The sequence below is a fragment of the Peromyscus californicus genome, unplaced genomic scaffold (genome assembly GCF_007827085.1).
Source record: "Peromyscus californicus insignis strain IS unplaced genomic scaffold, ASM782708v3 Scaffold_2__1_contigs__length_46816999, whole genome shotgun sequence".
NCBI lineage: Eukaryota > Metazoa > Chordata > Mammalia > Rodentia > Cricetidae > Peromyscus > Peromyscus californicus.
The window spans coordinates 11,877,192-11,895,428 of NW_026294540.1; the positions used below are offsets into that span (position 1 = coordinate 11,877,192).

Here is an 18,237-nt window from a genome sequence, read left to right on the forward strand (position 1 = left end):
GTTCAGTGCAGAAGCAGGGCTCGTCTGACTGCTGTCACTGGAGCACTGCTGTGCATTAAGAACCGTTTGGTAGGGGAGCCCGATGGGAAGTTAGTTAAGTTCAGGCCCTGGTTCTTGTCTTCACCTCAGACTTCTCTGGATCTTTCCCTTTGTAAAGACTGGTACATGCACCTTCTCCCCTGGAATGTGCTGTTCCAGCTGAGTGTGGCTTCTTGTAAGCGTTTGGGTTGGTATTCTTCCCACCTTCTTCCTCTGTCCATCCATCCTTTCTTGTGGTGCCAGCCATGGAAGCCAGGTGCTCACACAGGCCGAGCCCGTGCTTATGTCTGTGTTACGTCTTCAGTACAGTCCTGTTCTTGTCTGTCTGTCTGTCTGTTTTCAGACAGGGTTTCTCTGTGTAGCCCTGGCTGTCCTGGATCTCACTCTGTAGCCCAGGCTGGCCTCGAACTCACAGAGATCCGCCTGCCTCTGTTTCCCGAGTGCTGGGACTAAAGGCGTGCGCCATCACTGCCGCCCGGCTCACTTATCCTATTCCTGTTTTCTTTTTCTTTTCCTCACTTTCTGCCTGTCATTTTCCTTCCTTAAAAAGTAAACAAACAAAAGCCTCCTGTCACAGCACTTGATGAATAACTATTAAAAATAGGTGTGATTTTCCCCTAGGGCGCTCTTGTTTGAAGACAGAGTTGCAGTTTTCTGACTATTACTGCCTCCTCGCTGTCCATGTGCTCACTGATATATGGAGAGAAACAGGTAGGACCCCGATGTCAGCTCCACGGGGGTTTGCTAGAGATGGAGGCCGGCCACACTGAGGAAACTCCACCACTGAGCCTTGGACCCAACTCAGCAGCTATCTCATTAGTTTCTAAATGGATCTGCATAATGAACAGTCAGTGGGAGACCAAGCTAGAGTTACAATACAACCACACTGATTCAAAGGCAGATGGGCAAACCCACAGAACAGAAACGCCCTTTTTATTTACTAATGTTTAAAAAGTGATTTTCCTTCCGGATGGTGGTAGTGGTGGCGGCGGTGCAGCACGCCTTTAATCCCAGTATTTGGGAGGCAGAGGCAAGTGGATCTCCAAGTTCGAGGCCAGCCTGGTCTACAAAGTCAATTCCAGGACAGGCAGGGCAACACCGAGAAATCCTGTCTGAAAACCACACACACCACAAAAGATTTTCTCTCTCTCTCTTTCTTTTTTGAGACAGGGTATCACTTTGTAGTCCTACTTGGCCTGGAACTCCATATAGACCAGTCTGGCCCTAGAACTCAGATCATCTGCCTCTGCCTCCCAGTGTGAGGAGTAAAGGCATGCACTACCACATCAGTGTCGTCTTCTTTTTTTAAATAACATTTCGTGGGTCTCTGTGTGACATGTGGACACAACTGTTCCACGGGTCACGTGTCAGAGTCAGTTCTCTTCTTCCTGCCCTGTGGACCCAGGGACTGATCTCAACAGTCAGCTTCGGCAGCGCTTTGTCCACTGAGCCATCTCTGGTCCTGACAGCAGTTTTCTTTTTCTTTTCTTTTTTTTTTTAAAGTATCAAATGTAATGTTTTTTGTAGGATTACATATGGAATAAAAATGACGTCCTGTCGAGTCTTGTGGAGACATTGGGGGTGGGGAGCAGGGGCTGGAGGGGGAGTCCCTCTTTTCTCAAAATCTGAGAGTCTCTGAGGTTCCATGATTTCCCTCCCTAGATCTAGACATCATGCTTTTTGCCCACCTGTATTTAAGCACTGATATAACTTTTGAAGGACTTTGTATTCAGGGGAATTCCCTGTTTTGATTTCAGGTCTATATCTAAAATTTGTATGTATCCAAACTCATTCAGAGACTAGTCAAGGCAGGTGATGATTTCGAGAGGTTCCTTAAAGATGAGTGGATAACGATGTGTTTTGATTCTAGGTGAGGAGAGTGCTGTGTGGCAGGCCCTGACTCTGCTGGAAGAGGGCTTAACCCACAGCCCATCCAATGCTCAGTTCAAACTGCTGCTTGTTCGAATCTACTGCATGCTGGGTGCATTTGAGCCAGTGGTGGATCTTTACTCCAGCCTTGATGCTAAGCATATCCAGCACGACACCATTGGGTTGGTAGTATATACTCTGAATACTGCGCAGACAGCCTAGGAAGCTCACTTGTAGATGATAGCAGAACAGGGCTCCAGACACCAGTCACCACTGTGACCCACTGCAAAGCACGAGGGGCTGGCTTGTATCTCCAGGCATTACAGAGTTTCCAGCTTCAATCATGCTAAGGCTGCATGCCCTCTTTCACTGGGTGGCAGTCCTCCTGGCAGCCAGCTGTGTATTTTGGACTTTTTCTTTTGCACACTATTTCTCCCTGGCTGTTGCCGCCGACCCAAAGTCTCCCTTTGAGTTGAGTTTTGGCTATGCTGTGCGATTACTTACAGGCATTTTTCTATTCGCATTTAGGAAGAGAACATTGTGTTCTCTGACCAGCTTTTATGTTCCTGTTATTGTCGGGTGTAAAGGAAGAACTCTTCATTTTCTTTTCATTTGATCCTGTGAATTAGATCATTCCAAGGGTAGTGTTTCTGGGTTTTTGTTTTGTTTTGTTTTGTTTTCTTGTATGCCCTGCTCTTTCTTGGTGCCTAGTATTTGACAGTAGGATGGAATAACTATAACGTGTTTTTTCTCTTTCCTACCTAGCTATCTTCTGACCCGATACGCTGCATCCCTGGGTCAGTATGCTGCTGCCTCCCAGTCCTGTAACTTCGCACTCAGGTTTTTCCACTCCAACCAGAAAGATGTAAGTGAAACCCACTGGTGCTGTGGTTTGCTGCTGGCTGACATGGTTCAGAGTGCAGGTCACGGGGCACCTTGCTCTGGTGCTGGCATGTACCCTTAGGCTGAGTTTAATCATCCTAGATCACTAGGTAGAGAGGTATTTGCATTTGTTCAATATGTAGGTCTATAATTGAATCCTTGGAAATTGACATTTCCAACTGGGCATTAACAGACTAAGAAGTCTTTTGTCTCCCATCTCTGTGTTCACATGCTGTTCAGAGACTTCTCAAGGTTGGAAGCAAGAGGCTGTCGGGTTTGTGCCAGCAGCCGCCCCCACGGCATTTAAGGGGCAGTGTGAGTTGGAGCTGCCCTGGGAGAGACGAGGGTGGGCCTGCGTGCAGTCTTCTCTCTGTTCACTCGGGCCCATTGGCTTAAAGAAGTTCTCAGGGCGTCCGGATGCTCTCAGTTGATGGGCTTGCAGATCTGTCCGGGAGCTAGTGTAGAAAGCGGGTGTGTCGTTAGAGTGGACGCTGCTGCTGTTCTTCCCGTGTGTGGCTAAGCCTCACTTCCTGGAGTCTGACCGTGCCAGGCCCAGCCTTTCCATTTTCCTGGTCTCTCAACATCATGGAGCTTGGTGAGGAAGTCGCCATCTGAGATTCATCTTGGCAAATATTCTTGAGGCCTTTGCTTTGAAGTCATGCATGTCTTCTACTTGTTTCTTAAGAGGTGTTTTGGAGAATAGAGAAGCAGGGCTGAGGCACTTCTGAGCATTGTATGTTCTGAGCTGGAGTGTGCAGTAGCAGATCTCCGATCCCGGAGAAGGTTAACCCCTCTGTCTTTGCCCACACCATCAACTGTCTGTCTGCTGTCCTGGAGGACTGGTGTCTGTGGAGACTTTCTGCCTGATGAGAGAGAAGAGGGTATCCACATCTAAGCCTGTTGCTTCCAAGTGCTGGCTTGGCATAGAGGCAGAAGCCTTGTCTCAGGCACTGGGTTAAACTTGCAGTGTAAATAGCAGTTGAGTGATAAATCTATAGCTACACAGTGCATTCGAGAATCTGTGATCGACCTCCTCCTCAGGTCTCATTATTTTACCTCTTCTTTCGTATTTATAAGGAAGAGGTTAAAGACATTTCATTTACTGAAGACTTTGAAAACTTGAGACAGGGCCTTGCAGTGTAGATGAGGCTGGCTGCAAGCTCCCTCTCTGTCTTCCTGCCTGCCCGCGGAGTGGTCAGGGTTTTGCTAATAGTTGATTGTGAATCACTGATACAGTGAACATGATGTTGAGCGTGATAAATTAGCATTTGATTGATTGGGCAGTAACAGTCCCCTCCTTGAGTTTATACTGGTGCGACTTTAACCGGTCTGAAGTAGCCCATCTGTAAGGACCGCAGCAGCGGTGCCTGTGTCCCCAGTAAGGGAGTGGAGCCCTGCACCTGGTGGAATGCTCTGCAAAGCCCAAACACCATGTTCTGCAGCGTTCGTTCTTTGGTTTGGGGATTTCCCAAGTGCTTTTTCCCTTGGGCGACTGATGTGTCTCCTTCTAATTAGAGCCTCACCGTAGCACTTCTTCCAGAGCAAACCTGCTGTTGTTCAGAGGGCTTTGTGCTGTGGGGAGAAAGTTGTCTCTGGATGTCCGTCTGCTGTCATCTTACTCAGGAATCAGTGCCAGGTTTCCTCATCGCCAAAAGCCACTTCATGTTCATGGTTTTCAAAGCTCGCTCTGGTGACAGGGACATGGCACAGTGTAAAGAGCTTGCTGGGCTTTAGAGGACCTGAGTCTACATCAGACAGATGACGAGCATTTGTAACTCCAGGTCCAGGGGATATGCCCAAACACACATCACAGAAATAAAAATAGTAAAAATCTTCTTGAAGCTTTCCTTGAAGTCTCTGTTTTAGGTATTCATAAAGGTCATTATTTAAGGTCAGATACCCATGTATTTTGCTAATTTTCACAGCGACCCGGGTTCATTTCAGGGGGCCTTCTGGCGAGCTTCATTGGTGCACAAATAAGTGGGGGTAGGTGTGGATGCACACTCTGGTCAGTAGTCTTTAGTGTGCCTTTGCCTTCTGGTTCGGCTGTGTTCCCCGAGATACAAGGCCTCAGCAGTGATGTTCTCAACCTCCTGCTACTGCTCCCTGGGCCCTTGGCTAGCTCTGCAGAGCCACTTTACTGTGGCATTTAAGGAGGACTATCTCAGGCAGATGGACAGAAAACTGCAGACACTCCTGGCATGTTACAGACTATATTTATCTCCTGGTTGCCCCTTGTTTTTCTTGAAAAGCTGTTGTCTTTTTTCACAAGTGAAGTTCCATGGGCCACTCAGACTCTGAGGCTCCCACTGAGGGACGGCTGTGTGGGGCTCATGTTGGAACTGCATTCTGTCTAGAACCACCCAAGTCCTGTTTCCATCCTGGCTAGTTACAGGTGTTTTTAAGCTGGAAGTTCCCATTGCAAGGGTCAGCAGCCAACCCTGCTGCGTCTTCTAAGTTGGGAACTGTACGAGAGAAGGATGCGATAAGTGTGGGCCTCTTGATGGGGCATGCCCATGTCCTCAGTCAAGCTGGCAGGTAGTCCTAAACCCACAGGATCACACATAATCTTTTTAATTTTCTTGTGTCCGTCCGTCTTTAATCTCTCCAGATACTGCAGGCAAACAGCTGGCCGAGGTGTCCCCTGGGGGTTTAAAAGCCGCATCGAATGCAGTTGACTTAGCGCCCGTGGCGCAACCCCATGGCCTGAAATGAACCCTGCGAGGCTGTGTATCAGAGGGTATGTTGTTGACTATTGGCCTATTTTCCTACTGGGCAAATTATTCAGGCATAGTGGAAATGGGGGCAGAGCGAGCAGACTAAGGCTAGGCGAAAGACTGGCTTTTCTAAGAAGTGTCTTTGGGGCAGACCTCAGCATTGAGCTAAACACTTCCTTGGCCCACAGGGGTGATCTGTCTTCTGATCCTGGTGGCTTCAGCCCACTCTGTGAGACGTTCTTCCCTGAGATTTGCTTCTGTTGTACCAGTACTTCATGAAGAGTTCTCTGTCTTGCCTCTGCTCTGCAGCATTTCATCTGATTATTTTAATCTGTAATTAAAATACACGTGTGAGCGTTCCCTTCCCTTAGTTGTCTAGGTTAATTTCTAGGGTTTGTGTGCTCAGGAAACTTGGTTCTTGACATCTTCCTCAGAGCAGATGGTGTCCTGTTGATGGGTCTTGTTGTTGGTGTCTTCTGTCCTGCTGAGAAGCTCATCTGCCTTGTGTCTGGTACCGGACTCAGGAAGAGCCAACCAAGGAGCAGTCTCTTTCTGAAGGAGAGGGTTTCATTTAAGAGTCTGTGGGGTATGATTGTGCAGTTATGACATCTTTGAAATCTTTGTCCAGAGCATGGTTTGTCTTAGAATTGGGAAGATACTGCGTAAGATCCATTCCAGAATGGCATTTGTCAATTTTTTGGCTGATGTGATAGAATATTCTCCAAGTCCTATTGTCGTGAAAGACATGAGTGCTGAGACAGGACTGGAGATGGCAGTAGCCGCCTCAGAGCCAGCAGTGTAGTAGAGGAGACATTTGACTCAGTGGCAGGAGGAGAGAAAAGTAATGTTATTCATGGCTGGAACTACACTGTGTAGCCCAGACCTTCAGAGACTGGACCAGAGCCTTGGTAGCAGTTTGAATATTGAGTTGGTTTTCAAGCTTTGCTTCCATTGCCTGACCTGTGGAGTATTTATACCAAGGTGGTGTCTTTCCTTCTCAGACCTCCGAATACATTATTCAAGCTTACAAATACGGTGCATTCGAGAAGATCCCAGAGTTTATCGCTTTTAGGAACAGGCTGAATAATTCGCTCCACTTCGCACAAGTGCGCACTGAACGGATGCTGTTAGACCTTCTACTTGAAGCGAACATGTGAGTATGTGACGAGGGGCCAGGTGAGGTGTTCACGGCTGTCAGTAGCGGAGTTAAGGGAAAAATGGAGGATGGGAAGGTAAGAGAAGCTGCGAGCAGGGAGACACAGGCCCTGTCACGGAGAGTGCTGGAGGCTGCGGCTGTGTCTTCGATCCAGGAGAGCCCAGGAGAGCCGCGTGCCCGGGCACTGCCACCCCTCCCTGTAGTGCTTTCGAGGCCCCTCCCCTGGACAGGCGTTAGGAGCAGAGCAGGCGCTCGCCCACTGTATTCCCTTAACCTCCAAAAGGCTTTTTCTTGCTGTCATAACTTGTCTCAGGTCTGTTTGACCTCTTCCCAGTAAAAGAAAGTCCTGGCTAATGGTTTTCATGACTGTGTTGTTACAGCAATAAGACCTTAGGGCTGGGAAGGTGGCTCAGGAGGTACGGTGCTTGTTGTGTGCCTGGGAGGACCTGAGTTCTGATCCCCAACACCAAGTAAACATGGGCCTGCCCATGCATGTCTGTTGCCGTGATAGGAGACCCAGTGCTGGCAGGAGAATCCTTGGGGCTCAGTCGCCTGCCCAGCCAAGTGGTGAGATGCCTATCTTCACAGTCAAGGTAGCGAGAGAAAAAGCAAGACGCCTAATGTAGACCTCTGGCCTCCCCGGGCATCCTCAGTCACACAGTCTTGCATGTGCAGCTCATGCGTGCACACAAGCACAGAGACAGTCAAAGCAAACCTTCTGTATTACAGATCAACTAGCTTGGCAGAAAGTATCAAATCAATGAATCTGAGGCCAGAGGAAGATGACGTTCCATGGGAAGATTTGAGAGACAACAGAGACTTGGATGTTTTCTTTAGCTGGGATCCAAAGGACAGGTAAGAGGAGCTCAACTCTGCAGAGTCAGCATGGATCTTTACACAAATACACATGGTCATTGTTGGAATCGGGGACATAGGTGCACAGCACATCCCACCCCAGTGCTGGGCCTGCTGAGGTTAGACCTGTCCATGCTGTGTGGGAGCTCCTAGTGATTCGAGGTACAGAGTTCGGTTCCCTAGGCATCTAAGAGGAAGGTAGAAAACATTTTTACATGATGTTGGATTATCCTAGCACCACATAGAGGCTTATAATCTCTATTAGGTTCTAAAAGGTTATGGCAAATTGACAGGTGTGTGCGTGTGTGTGTGTGTGTGCATGTGTGCATGTATGTGGTGTATATATACCAAAGTACTTAATTATTACTGTTTTTAGCAATACAAAGGTTGTAATTGTATCCGTATTTATTAGCCAGGTATAGTTGTTCACACATGGAGGCAGAGGCAGGCAAGACTCTTTGAGACCAGTGTGGTCTACATGTCAGAGTTCCAGGACAGCCAGGGCTACACAGTGTGATCTTGTTTCAGGAAAACAAAAAGTTAAAAATACTTAATTGAGTCCTCTAAGCCACCAAAAACCCAAGGACGAGCCATGTGCTGCCCTCTACCCACTCGGCGACATGGAGTTGAGCCAGGCTTCTGCTTGGCCTATTTTCCATGTACATTTTCGAGCTGACAGCTTACTCTGGACTTGTGACTACTGAGGTGAAGATACAAACTTCTGGTGTGTCCTCGGGCGCCCGAGTTTCTTACTAGTGATGGTGAATGGGAGAAGGGAGGGTCCCAGAGAATGATCAGTGAGTGTGCCCCAGTGTCTGTGCACTGCCACCTTCCCTGTCCCCTAACTCCACCCTGCCAAGCTTCGTGTCCTGATGGTCCCCTCAGCTGGCTTCTCAGCATCTCTGGGCACACCCCTATTAAGAGGTCAGATGTCCTGTGCTTTTGGGAGCGGAGAAAATTCCAGAGCAGTGGAAGGAGAACTGTGCTCCTTTTGTGACTGATTGTGACCTAGACAATTCACCTCTCTGGGTGCAGTTCATCTGCTGAATAATCAACAGCTTGGTTGAAAAGCTTTCTGAAAGCCTGGCTTACTGGTGCACACCTGTGATCCGAGCACTTAAGAGGTTAGATGCAGGTAAACCAGGAGTTCAGGGTCATCCCCACTACAGCATGTTCAAGGCCTAGGCTACAGGAAGTCCTAGGTCAGTGAGATGATAAAATAAACCTGAGACCTTCCTGTGATTCTTTGAAAAGCAACTTCTCAGCCACCAGAAGAGTTGCCTTTGCCTGTCTTTACCCCATGCACTCCAGCATGCTTCAGACTGATAGTGGATACGCCTGTCTTCAAAGGGGTCTGAGAGGCCAGCAAGATAGGGCAAGGGGTAAAAGGGCTTGCTACCAACCTGAGTTCAATTTTTGGGACCTTTCTGGTGGAGAAGAGACTCATCCTATGGCCTCCAGGTGTGTACCCCATATATCCACATGCACAGAGTAAGTAAAGAAGTGTCATTTAAAAAGGGTAAATACTGACAGAGGCCACAGACAATGCTTTCAGTTCCACAGACACTTAATGGGTGGAGTGCCTACCACATTGGGCCCAGGAATTGGAGCTGGGACATAAAAATGAGCACGGCAGCTCAAAGGGTGACAAGCCAAGGAGATACGGTGTAAAGGGAGGGAGAGGTACAGGGAAAGCACTGCCCTCCAATACAAACTTGGAAATTAAAGGGTGTTGTAAAGGAAGGACTGTGAGGAGTTGAACCCACAAAAGTCCATTAGAGCTTGATGTGGTGGCACACTGCTGGATCCTAGCTCTTGAGAGGCAGAGGTGTGGAAGATTCAGAAGTTCAAGGTCATCTTTTACTATATAGCAAGTTTGGGCCAACTTGGGCTGTATGAGATCCTAACTCATTTAAAAAAAAAAAACATTAAATGCACTTAATTTGTAGTGACATCCTTTATAAAGAGCTCATAGTGAATAAAAACAGTAACTAGGAACTGCTTTAGTTGAGGCTCTCACTACACCCAAGACTTGTTTTCTAGCAGAGGTATGAACAGCTGTGGTCAGCAAGGTTGTGTGGGAACATGATTATTGTCTTCTCTTTAAATGACTTGTAAAACTTATAGCCTTTCTGTGGGGAATTGGTAATCTACTTCAGTATTTAAAGTGTAACATAATTACTTTAAGATGTCTGCACTAGGGAGCTAGTGCACAAGCATGCAAGACCAGTGTGAGAGGGCTTTGAACACACTGCTTTGTGGGTCACCAAAACTACACTGTGTCGACTGGCAGAAAGACTTGGGAGTCTGTGTGGTTGCTGTACTGCACCACGAGGACTCATGCCAACACAGGCTACATGGCAGGATAGGCAGTGAGCCTGGGGAGGCAGCCTCTAGGAGAGAAAGGGTGATAGCACACAGGTTGTGCTGTTTCTGCTAAAGGCAGCCAGATGCTCGGGGTCCAAGGTTTGTAGCAGCTGGTTACACCATACTCTGTCTGTTCAGCATGCACCAAGGTTCCAGGCTTCTAGCAGAAAAGATGTTCACCGTACACTAATGGTGTGTTATCATAGTCTGGCCACAGGAGCTGCTCTTGTTAAGTGATGATTGGAGTACAAGCTGCCAGGTATCAGCTGAAGGCTAACCTTCCAACTAGGTCCTGCTGCTGCATGCTCTATCATTAAATAAATGCAGCACAAGAGTAATATAAATCTGCCAGGGTGGCCATCCATGCCTTAATCCCAGCACTTAGAAGACAAGCAGGTGGATCTATATAGTGAGACCCTGCCTAACATATTTAAAATATGTACCAAATATATGTATAATATATATTTGCATATTTATATATATATTGGTGCTACTTGGAATTCAACCCTGGGCCTTGCAATTGGTAAGGATGTTCTGTGCTAGAGAACTGAGCCCCAGTACAGTTTATATATTTATATGCTTTTGTATAGAGAAGTCTGAAGGGGTCTGTGTGAGTTTGTGGACTCTTGAGTGTGTGGGTAACTGGATTCTTTACTACCTACCTTGTTTATCTGGCATTGTAGTGGTCCTGCCCACTTACAAAATAATCATTCAGAAGCTTAATAGTATTTACAAACTATGACCTATGGCAGGCTTCTTGCTGGCTAGCTCTTTCATCTTAACCCATTTCTATTATTCTGTGTTTTGCTACGTGGCCATGGCGTTACTGGTCTGCTGGCATCTTGCTGCTCCTTTGGGCGGCTGGCATCTCTTTCTATTCTCCTTTTTTCTCTCCGCATCTCTGCTTGGATTTCCCACCTGCCTCTAAGCTGCCAAACAGCTTTATTCATTAGCCGGTGGGAGCAACACATACCCACAGCCTACAGAAAGACACCCCCAGCATGGCATTTCAGCTTTTTTGTGTCATTTGTGTTTTAATCATCAGAACAAATACTTGGAGTGGGGAGGTAGCCTGTCGGGAAGGCTGCTGTGCCCAGCTTACCTTGCGAAGCAGGCAGCAATCAGATGTTTGACCCGAGGCAGAAACTATCCTGAGGTTTCTTGACGGGTGAAAGCAAATGCTCAAAGCTTTGAAGGCAACAGGCTGAGTAAAATGGACGGTTTGGGGATGTTTTTGTTTAAGGAATGTTTCTGAAGAGCATAAGAAACTCTCCTTGGAGGAGGAGACCATGTGGTTAAGAATTCGCACCTTAACGTTGAGGCTGATCAGTGGACTTCCGAGTCTCACCCACCCTGTGGAGCCAAAGAACTCAGAGAAGACCTCGGAGAATGGTGTGTCCTCCCGGATTGACATTCTTCGTTTGCTCCTTCAACAGCTAGAAGTGGCCGTGGAGGCGGGGAAGCGATTTATTGAGAAGGAAATTCAGGTACCAAGAAATAATTAGACGGACAATTGTCTTTGCACAGTGAAGAGCGGGTCCCATTTGCGGCACTGTGAGAAAGGGGTTTGATGGTCCTGAGCCAGTTTAGGGTTTTGCTCTGTCTAGACTCTTTGTCAGGAAAAGCAAAATAGTTTTTGAGGTTGTTTTATTCCCCCCCCCCCTTTTTTTTTTTTTTTTTTGAGATGGGGTCTTGGTGTATAGTTCTTGATGGCCTTGAATTTCAAGTTTTCCTGCCTCAGTGCTGGAACCACAGGCACGCACCACCGTGCTCTGCTCATACATAGGGCCCTTTGTTAGCTGTGGGTGTCGGGTATTAGTTTTCTTATGAGTAGTTACAAGCCCTGTTGTTGGACGTTGTGTGGAGTAAGAAGGTGGTTTCCCTCTTTTTCCAGTATCCCTTCCTTGGACCCGTCCCCACAAGGATGGGCAGGTTCTTCAGTTCTGGCTGCTGTCACTGCCAGGTCCACTCCTTCCATCTTGTCAGTGATGTGTATGAGCTCGATACCAGTGGCTTGGGTAAGTGTGCACAGGCATGCGTTTATACCAGTGGCTTGGGTAAGTGTGCACAGGCATGCGTTCATTGGACTTTTATCATTAGAAATTTAGTAAGTGAGTAAATACTGAAATGTTACTGAAATCCTAAACTTATGGGGAGTCAAAAATACCCCTAGGCTGAGCCCCACCCCCGGGCCTCCTTAGAGCTGATAGATCTGCTGTGCTTGGGACCCAGCTGGCAAGTCCTGCTAGAGAGCCTGAGCCAGTCCTTGGACAGAAGAGCAATCATTGCCCTCCTTCGCTTCGCAGTTCTGCCTTTTATTTTAATGTGTCTGTTTTTCAGTAGCGGGGTGTAAATGCCTTGGGGTCTTAGGAGGAAAAAGCCCCTGCCATGACTTGATTGTTGATATTGCATTTACTGTTGCTTTTTAGAATTCTTAATATTTAAATTTTTTTTATTATTATTTCATATGTATGAGTATTTTGTCTGTGTGAATTTCTGTGTATTGTGTACGTGCCTGGTGCCCTGAGACGCTAGAAGTGTGTGTATGTGATGGGGATGGGGTGTCAGATCCCCTCGGAACTAAAGTGAGTCACAATGTGCGTGCTAGGAATTGAACCTGGTTCTTCAGCCAGTGCTCTTGACTACTGAGTCATCTCTGCAGCCCCAACTTTTAATTGTGTGTGTCGGGTGTGCACATGAGGGCAGGTGCCAGTAGAAACCAGAATGATCAGCTCCCCTGGGGTTGGAGTTACAGGCTGCTGAGAGCATCCTGAAATATGTGCCGGGAACTGAACTCAGATTATTCTCTGCAGGACCAGTACATACTCTTAGTCCCTGAGATATCTCTCCAGACCTGCTGTTACAGTTTTATTTATTTATTTGTGTGTGTGTTGTGTGAGTGTGCATGTATGTATGTGGCACAGTGTTCATGGAAAGGTACCGGACAACTTATAGGAGTCAGTATTCCCCTGGATGTGGGTCCCAGGGATCAAATGCATGTCCAGTGGCTTGATGCCTCTCCCAGCCCACTGGCGTTTTCAGCATATCTTGTGGGCTGGCCGTGAGCTCAGTCCTGCTGCCTCAGTGTCGTGAGTGCTGAGATCACAACTCTGTGCAGTCATGCCCACTTTGCTTCTTATCTTTGTAAAAAAATGAATGTTGATGGATTGTTTTTCCATTTTAGAGGGTACAGTGGATATACAGGAACGAGTAGAAAATAGTCTTGCATCTTTACTAGAATTATTGAAAGGTAAGTTGTGACTGCAGATTCCTGATTCTGCCTGTGTGTCTGACAGTAGCTCAGTGTTTAAAAATGTATAAATATATGGAAGGATTTGGAAGTAACAAGCATATTTTTTGTTTTGTTTTTCGGGTCAGAGTTTCTCTGTGTAACAACCCTGGCTATCCTGGAACTCGCTCTGTAGACTAGGCTAGCCTCAAACTCACAGAGATCCTCCTGCCTCTGCTGGGATTAAAGGTGTGCACCACCACCGCCTGGAGGGTTTTGTGTTTTTGAGATGGTCATCATGTATATTCCAGGCTTGCCTCACACTCGATGTGCAGCCCAGGATGGTTTTGGCTTGTGATCCTCTTGCTTTACACTCCTGAATGCTGGGATTACAGGCATGCAACAGCATCATGCCTTAAAGATAAATTTACTGCAGAAGAACTTGAAAACTGTTCTGAGTTGGGATACAAGTGGATATGGTCTTATCTAGGCCCAGTTGGCCAGACTCTTAACAACGTTGAGTTAAGTTGCCGTGGCTGACTCTTGTATGTGAGAGTGAGTGAGTCTGTGTGTGGGTGTGTTTTGGGGAGGGTGGGATGTCATGGGTGTTCAGAGGCCACAGGTTGAAGTTGAGTGTCGTTTGTCTTACCACGCTCTACCTCCTCTCTGAGCAAGGCCATTCACTGAACCTGGAGCTCATGGATTTGGCTAGACTGGCTGCCAGTGATCACCCAGGGACTCTCCCTTGTATATGTGCTACTGTGCCTCACTGTCATACGGTTGTTGGTGATCCAAGCACTTTATTAGTCAAGCCATCTCTCCAGCCCCATGTAGTTGCTCTCCTACAGTGGCCTTAGTCTTTCAGGTCAGGACGGCACTGCTCTTCCAAACCACTCATTGAGTCTTCTTCACATTATGAGAACCCATACCCACGTCTCTTAGCTGAAGGCTAGAAGCTAGCATGCATAATTTTTAAGATTACTTTTTATATTTTGGAGACTACAGAACAAATCATTGTTAAGACTTTACTTCATAGGCATTGGGTCTTTTTTATTTGTTGGCTTTTTTTTTTTTGCGGGGGGGGGGGGGGGGGGGGGGGGGTTCTTGTTTTTGGTGGTGGTGGTGGTAGAGGTGGTGGTGGTGGATCTTGAGCAGGCCAGGTAAGCACTGACACTGAGCTACACTCCCATTCCACTGTAGCTTTTATTTTTTTGTTTTTTGAGGCAGGGTCTCACTTTCTAGCTCTGGGCAGCTTGGAACTTAGCATGTACCAGGCTGGCCTTGAACTCAGAGATCTGCCTGCCTCTGCCACCCAGTGCTAAGATTAAAGATTTGGCCACCATGCCTCGCTTGGGATAAGTTCTTACATCACTAGTTTTCAGATTCGACAGCATGTGTCTAAAGGTGTGGAGACTTGAGAATAAGAGCAGAAACCTTTCTGTCCCCTAGGCATCTTCAGCACGTGTAAAGGCGAACTCTTAGAAGTTAAAGATGGTAATGTGAAGACACAGCCTGCTGTCCTAGAGAACCTGGTCTTCTTTGTCGAGGTGTGTCTCCGAACTCCTGAGGGCACAGGCAGGGCGTCACGCCAGCAGCTTACCCTTTCTCACCTGACTGCTGTTTGGGACCTGGAAGCGATGTTGCATTATTTTCTAAACTGGTTTCATCCCTTAGGCTTAGTGACAGCTTCTGAGTGGCCTTCCTCTTCTCCAAGGTTCCCTAGAATCAGTTTTGTCCTGTTCCCTTTGGCTCTTGACTTTAGTTCATTCCTCCAGCTGTTTTAACTGGTTACCTAGCATTCTGCATTATGAAGGCGTTTGGAGGATGATGAGATACAGAGTGTTAGTTACTGTGCAGTCAAGACTGACCTTGGACTCTGAATCCTTGTGCCTCAGCTTCCTAGGTGCTAGAGTCATGGACACATGCCAGCACACCTGGCAGCCAAACTCTTGTTTTTATCCAGATTCTTACTATTGTTGTTTAGGTTTTATATATATATGTATATATATGCCTGCAAGAGTTTATGTGTACCTTGTGCACAGGTACCTGCAGAAGGCCAGAGGGCATCAGATCCCCTGAACTGAAGTCACAGGCAGTTATGAGCTGCCATGTGGGTGCTGGGCATTGATCCCAGGTCTCCTACAAGAGCAGCCAGCATTTTTAACTGCAGAGTGTTCCCGAAGCCAGTGGCTACATGTTTTTTTCAACCCATGTCTCCCTTTTTCCTGTGGCCTGTAGTCTCCTGAAGGCTGTACACTCTGCTCTGGTGACTGGTGAGAGCCTCAGAGCTCTGCAGCGAGTTCTGAGTGATCACGAAGCACTCAGGCAGCCCCACACTGGGAAACAGGAGTAACCGAGTGCTCCAGGGTGCTGTTTCGAGAGTTCGGGCTGTAAAGAACCCTTGGGTCCCATGCCTTGGGGTGTGGACTTTCCACGCAGCAAAGGAACATGCAGATCATCCCCTTAGAGAAGTGAAGTCAAATGGAGTCTTGCAGCTGAGAGTCAGAAGGAAGGAGAAGGCTAGGCTGTTGGAGCAACAAGCTGCTTGAGGGCTATCTTCAGAGAAAGAAAGGTTTATTCTGGCTCACAGCTACAGTTTCCAGTCCTGGTTCACTCGTCCCAGTGCCATGGGCTCTGGTGGGCTTCTGTGGAAGTGCCAGCTGCCACATGTGTCTCTAGCTGCTGGGTTTTTTTTTGTTTGTTTGTTTTAATTAATTAATTTATTTATTTATTTTTCTATTATCAGCTTGATACAGTATGAACTTTTATCTTAATAGTGAAATGTTTCATTGAGGCTTGCTAAGTAATTGAGTAAAACCAAAACTTATTATATGCCACAGTCATCCTAGGGTCCCCCATGCTATATATATAGCCTCCATGGTTCTGTGGGTTGCAGTCTGATCTTTGCTTTATATCTAGTATCCACTTATGAGTGAGTACATACCATGTTTGTCCTTCTGAGTCTGGGTTACCTCTAGTTCTATCCATTTGCCTGCAAATTTCATGCTGTCATTGTTTTTCTCTGCTGAGTAGTACTCCATTGTGTATATATACCACATTCTCTTAATCCATTCTTCAGTTGATGGGCATCTAGGTTGTTTCCAGGTTCTGGCTATTACTAATAGTGCTGCTATGAACATAGTTGAGCATGTATCTTTGTGGTATGATTGAGCATTCCTTGGATATATGCCCAAGAGTGGTATGGCTGGGTTTTGAGGTAGCAGATTCCTAATTTTCTGAGAAACCGCCATACTGATTTCCACAGTGGTTATACAAGCTTGCATTCCCACCAACAGTGGAGGAGTGTTTCCTTTGCTCCACATCCTCTCCAACATTGACTGTCATTAGTGTTTTTGATCATTCTAGCTGCTGTTTTGACACCTTAGTGTCACCCATACTGACTAATTTGTATATTTCCTCTTTCAGACTATCTCTATCGTCCTTTGGGTATCTAGTTACTGTGAGAGTGTCTTGCGACCATACAAATTAAATATACAGAAAAAGAAAAAGAAGAAAAAAGAGACCAGCATCATCATGGTAATAACACGGCTGTTTTCCTTCCCCTTGCCTGCATGCTATATGAGTCTTCGGGGCTCTGGAGGCACCTTTTCTCCCACAGCCTTTCTGAAAGGGCCTTACTGCCTTGCCTGGCCTTGTCTTGGCTTTTGATCATCAGCCCCTAGTAGTTGGGACTACAAGGAACATGCAGATCATCCCCTTAGAGAAGTGAAGTCAAATGGAGTCTTGCAGCTGAGAGTCAGAAGGAAGGAGAAGGCTAGACGGTCTCTCGTGCCTCGGCGTCCTGAGAGCTCTTTTCCCAGTTACACCCTCACAGTATCAGGGACAGATGAATGACTTCAGGAAGGCCCTTGCCTAGCTCGTCACTTGCTGACCTTGGCCATGTATGCTGTCTTGTCAGTTGGCGCTTACACCAAACCTCTGTTCGTTCACTCGGAGTTATGGTCTTCGAAGGCCCGAGAGTTCAGAGTACCCGTCCATCCCAACTACAGCCTTGCTGTTCCCTGTCACTGTGCTGCTCCTGTGATGCAGCTTTGAGTTGCGGTCTTTAATTACTCCTTGTCCTTTTGTCTGCTTTTGTAGAGTCTAGGCAGGGACACCATTGAGACTTCGTGTTTCCTTAGACGCAGGCGGAGAGTCAGCTTAGACACAAGCACTGCCCTTAGTCCATTACGTCAGGAAACACTGGTGTGTGTGGAAGCGTCTCCCTGTCACTGCAGAGGCTCTTCTTTCCTTCTGTGATTACAGAGTGGACAGGGATTGGGAGCTGGCTCAGTATATAGGGAAGCTTGCTGCGCTTCCACAGAACCTGAAGTTGGTTCTCAGCACCCATGTCAGATGGCTCACAACCTCCTTTATCTCTCGCTTTAGGGTATCAGACACCATTTTCTGGTCTCTGCGGACACTCACATGTAGCTAGAGTTTTCCTGCCTTGCCCCCAGTCAAGACAAATCTCTCTCACCTGCCAATCCCACAGCCGCTCAGACCCAACCAAGTAAACACAGAGACTTATATTGGTTACAAACTATATGGCCGTGGCAGACTTCTTGCTAACTGTTCTTATATCTTAAATTAATCCATTTCTATAAATCTATACCTTGCCACATGGCTCGTGGCTTACCGGCATCTTCACATGCTGTTTGTCATCATGGCGGCTGGCAGTGTCTCTGACTCAGCCTTCCACTTCCCAGAATTCTTCTCCTCCTTGTCCCGCCTATACTTCCTCCTGCCTGGCTACTGGCCAATCAGTGTTTTATATTTTAACCAATCAGAGCAATACATTTGACATACAGACCATCCCACAGCACTCACACATGTAGCTCATGTACGCACGTGAACACACACACACACACACAGGCATCCTACATGCCTGAAATCCCAGGATTCAGAAAGCAGCGGTAGGAGGATCACACCAAGTTTGAAGTTTGCTTGGTTTATGTAGAGTTCCTGGCAGGAAAGCTGCATAACAGAGACCCCAAACAAACCCCACATAAAGTAAGCCCCATAAACGTGTGCAGTCCCAGAAGATACTCAATAGCCGTTTGGCACTCAGCAGATGGAGGCAGAGAGGTCAAGAAAGAATCTAAGGCTAACCTTAGCTACAC

The 18,237-nt window shown here is 47.1% G+C and overlaps 1 protein-coding gene across 2 annotated transcripts in view; it reads left to right on the forward strand.

Annotated features, from left to right (window-relative positions):
- Positions 1 to 18,237, forward strand: part of Naa25 (N-alpha-acetyltransferase 25, NatB auxiliary subunit) — a 56,896-nt gene that overhangs the window by 30,985 nt on the left and 7,674 nt on the right. For both annotated transcript variants that reach the window (XM_052755245.1, XM_052755246.1), the window contains exons 13-22: positions 661 to 750; positions 1,910 to 2,090; positions 2,674 to 2,773; positions 6,509 to 6,660; positions 7,393 to 7,518; positions 11,129 to 11,372; positions 11,780 to 11,903; positions 13,070 to 13,135; positions 14,564 to 14,661; positions 16,541 to 16,651. In XM_052755245.1, coding sequence (XP_052611205.1) covers positions 661 to 750; positions 1,910 to 2,090; positions 2,674 to 2,773; positions 6,509 to 6,660; positions 7,393 to 7,518; positions 11,129 to 11,372; positions 11,780 to 11,903; positions 13,070 to 13,135; positions 14,564 to 14,661; positions 16,541 to 16,651 — 1,292 coding nt within the window. The remainder of the gene's footprint in view (positions 1 to 660; positions 751 to 1,909; positions 2,091 to 2,673; positions 2,774 to 6,508; positions 6,661 to 7,392; positions 7,519 to 11,128; positions 11,373 to 11,779; positions 11,904 to 13,069; positions 13,136 to 14,563; positions 14,662 to 16,540; positions 16,652 to 18,237) is intronic.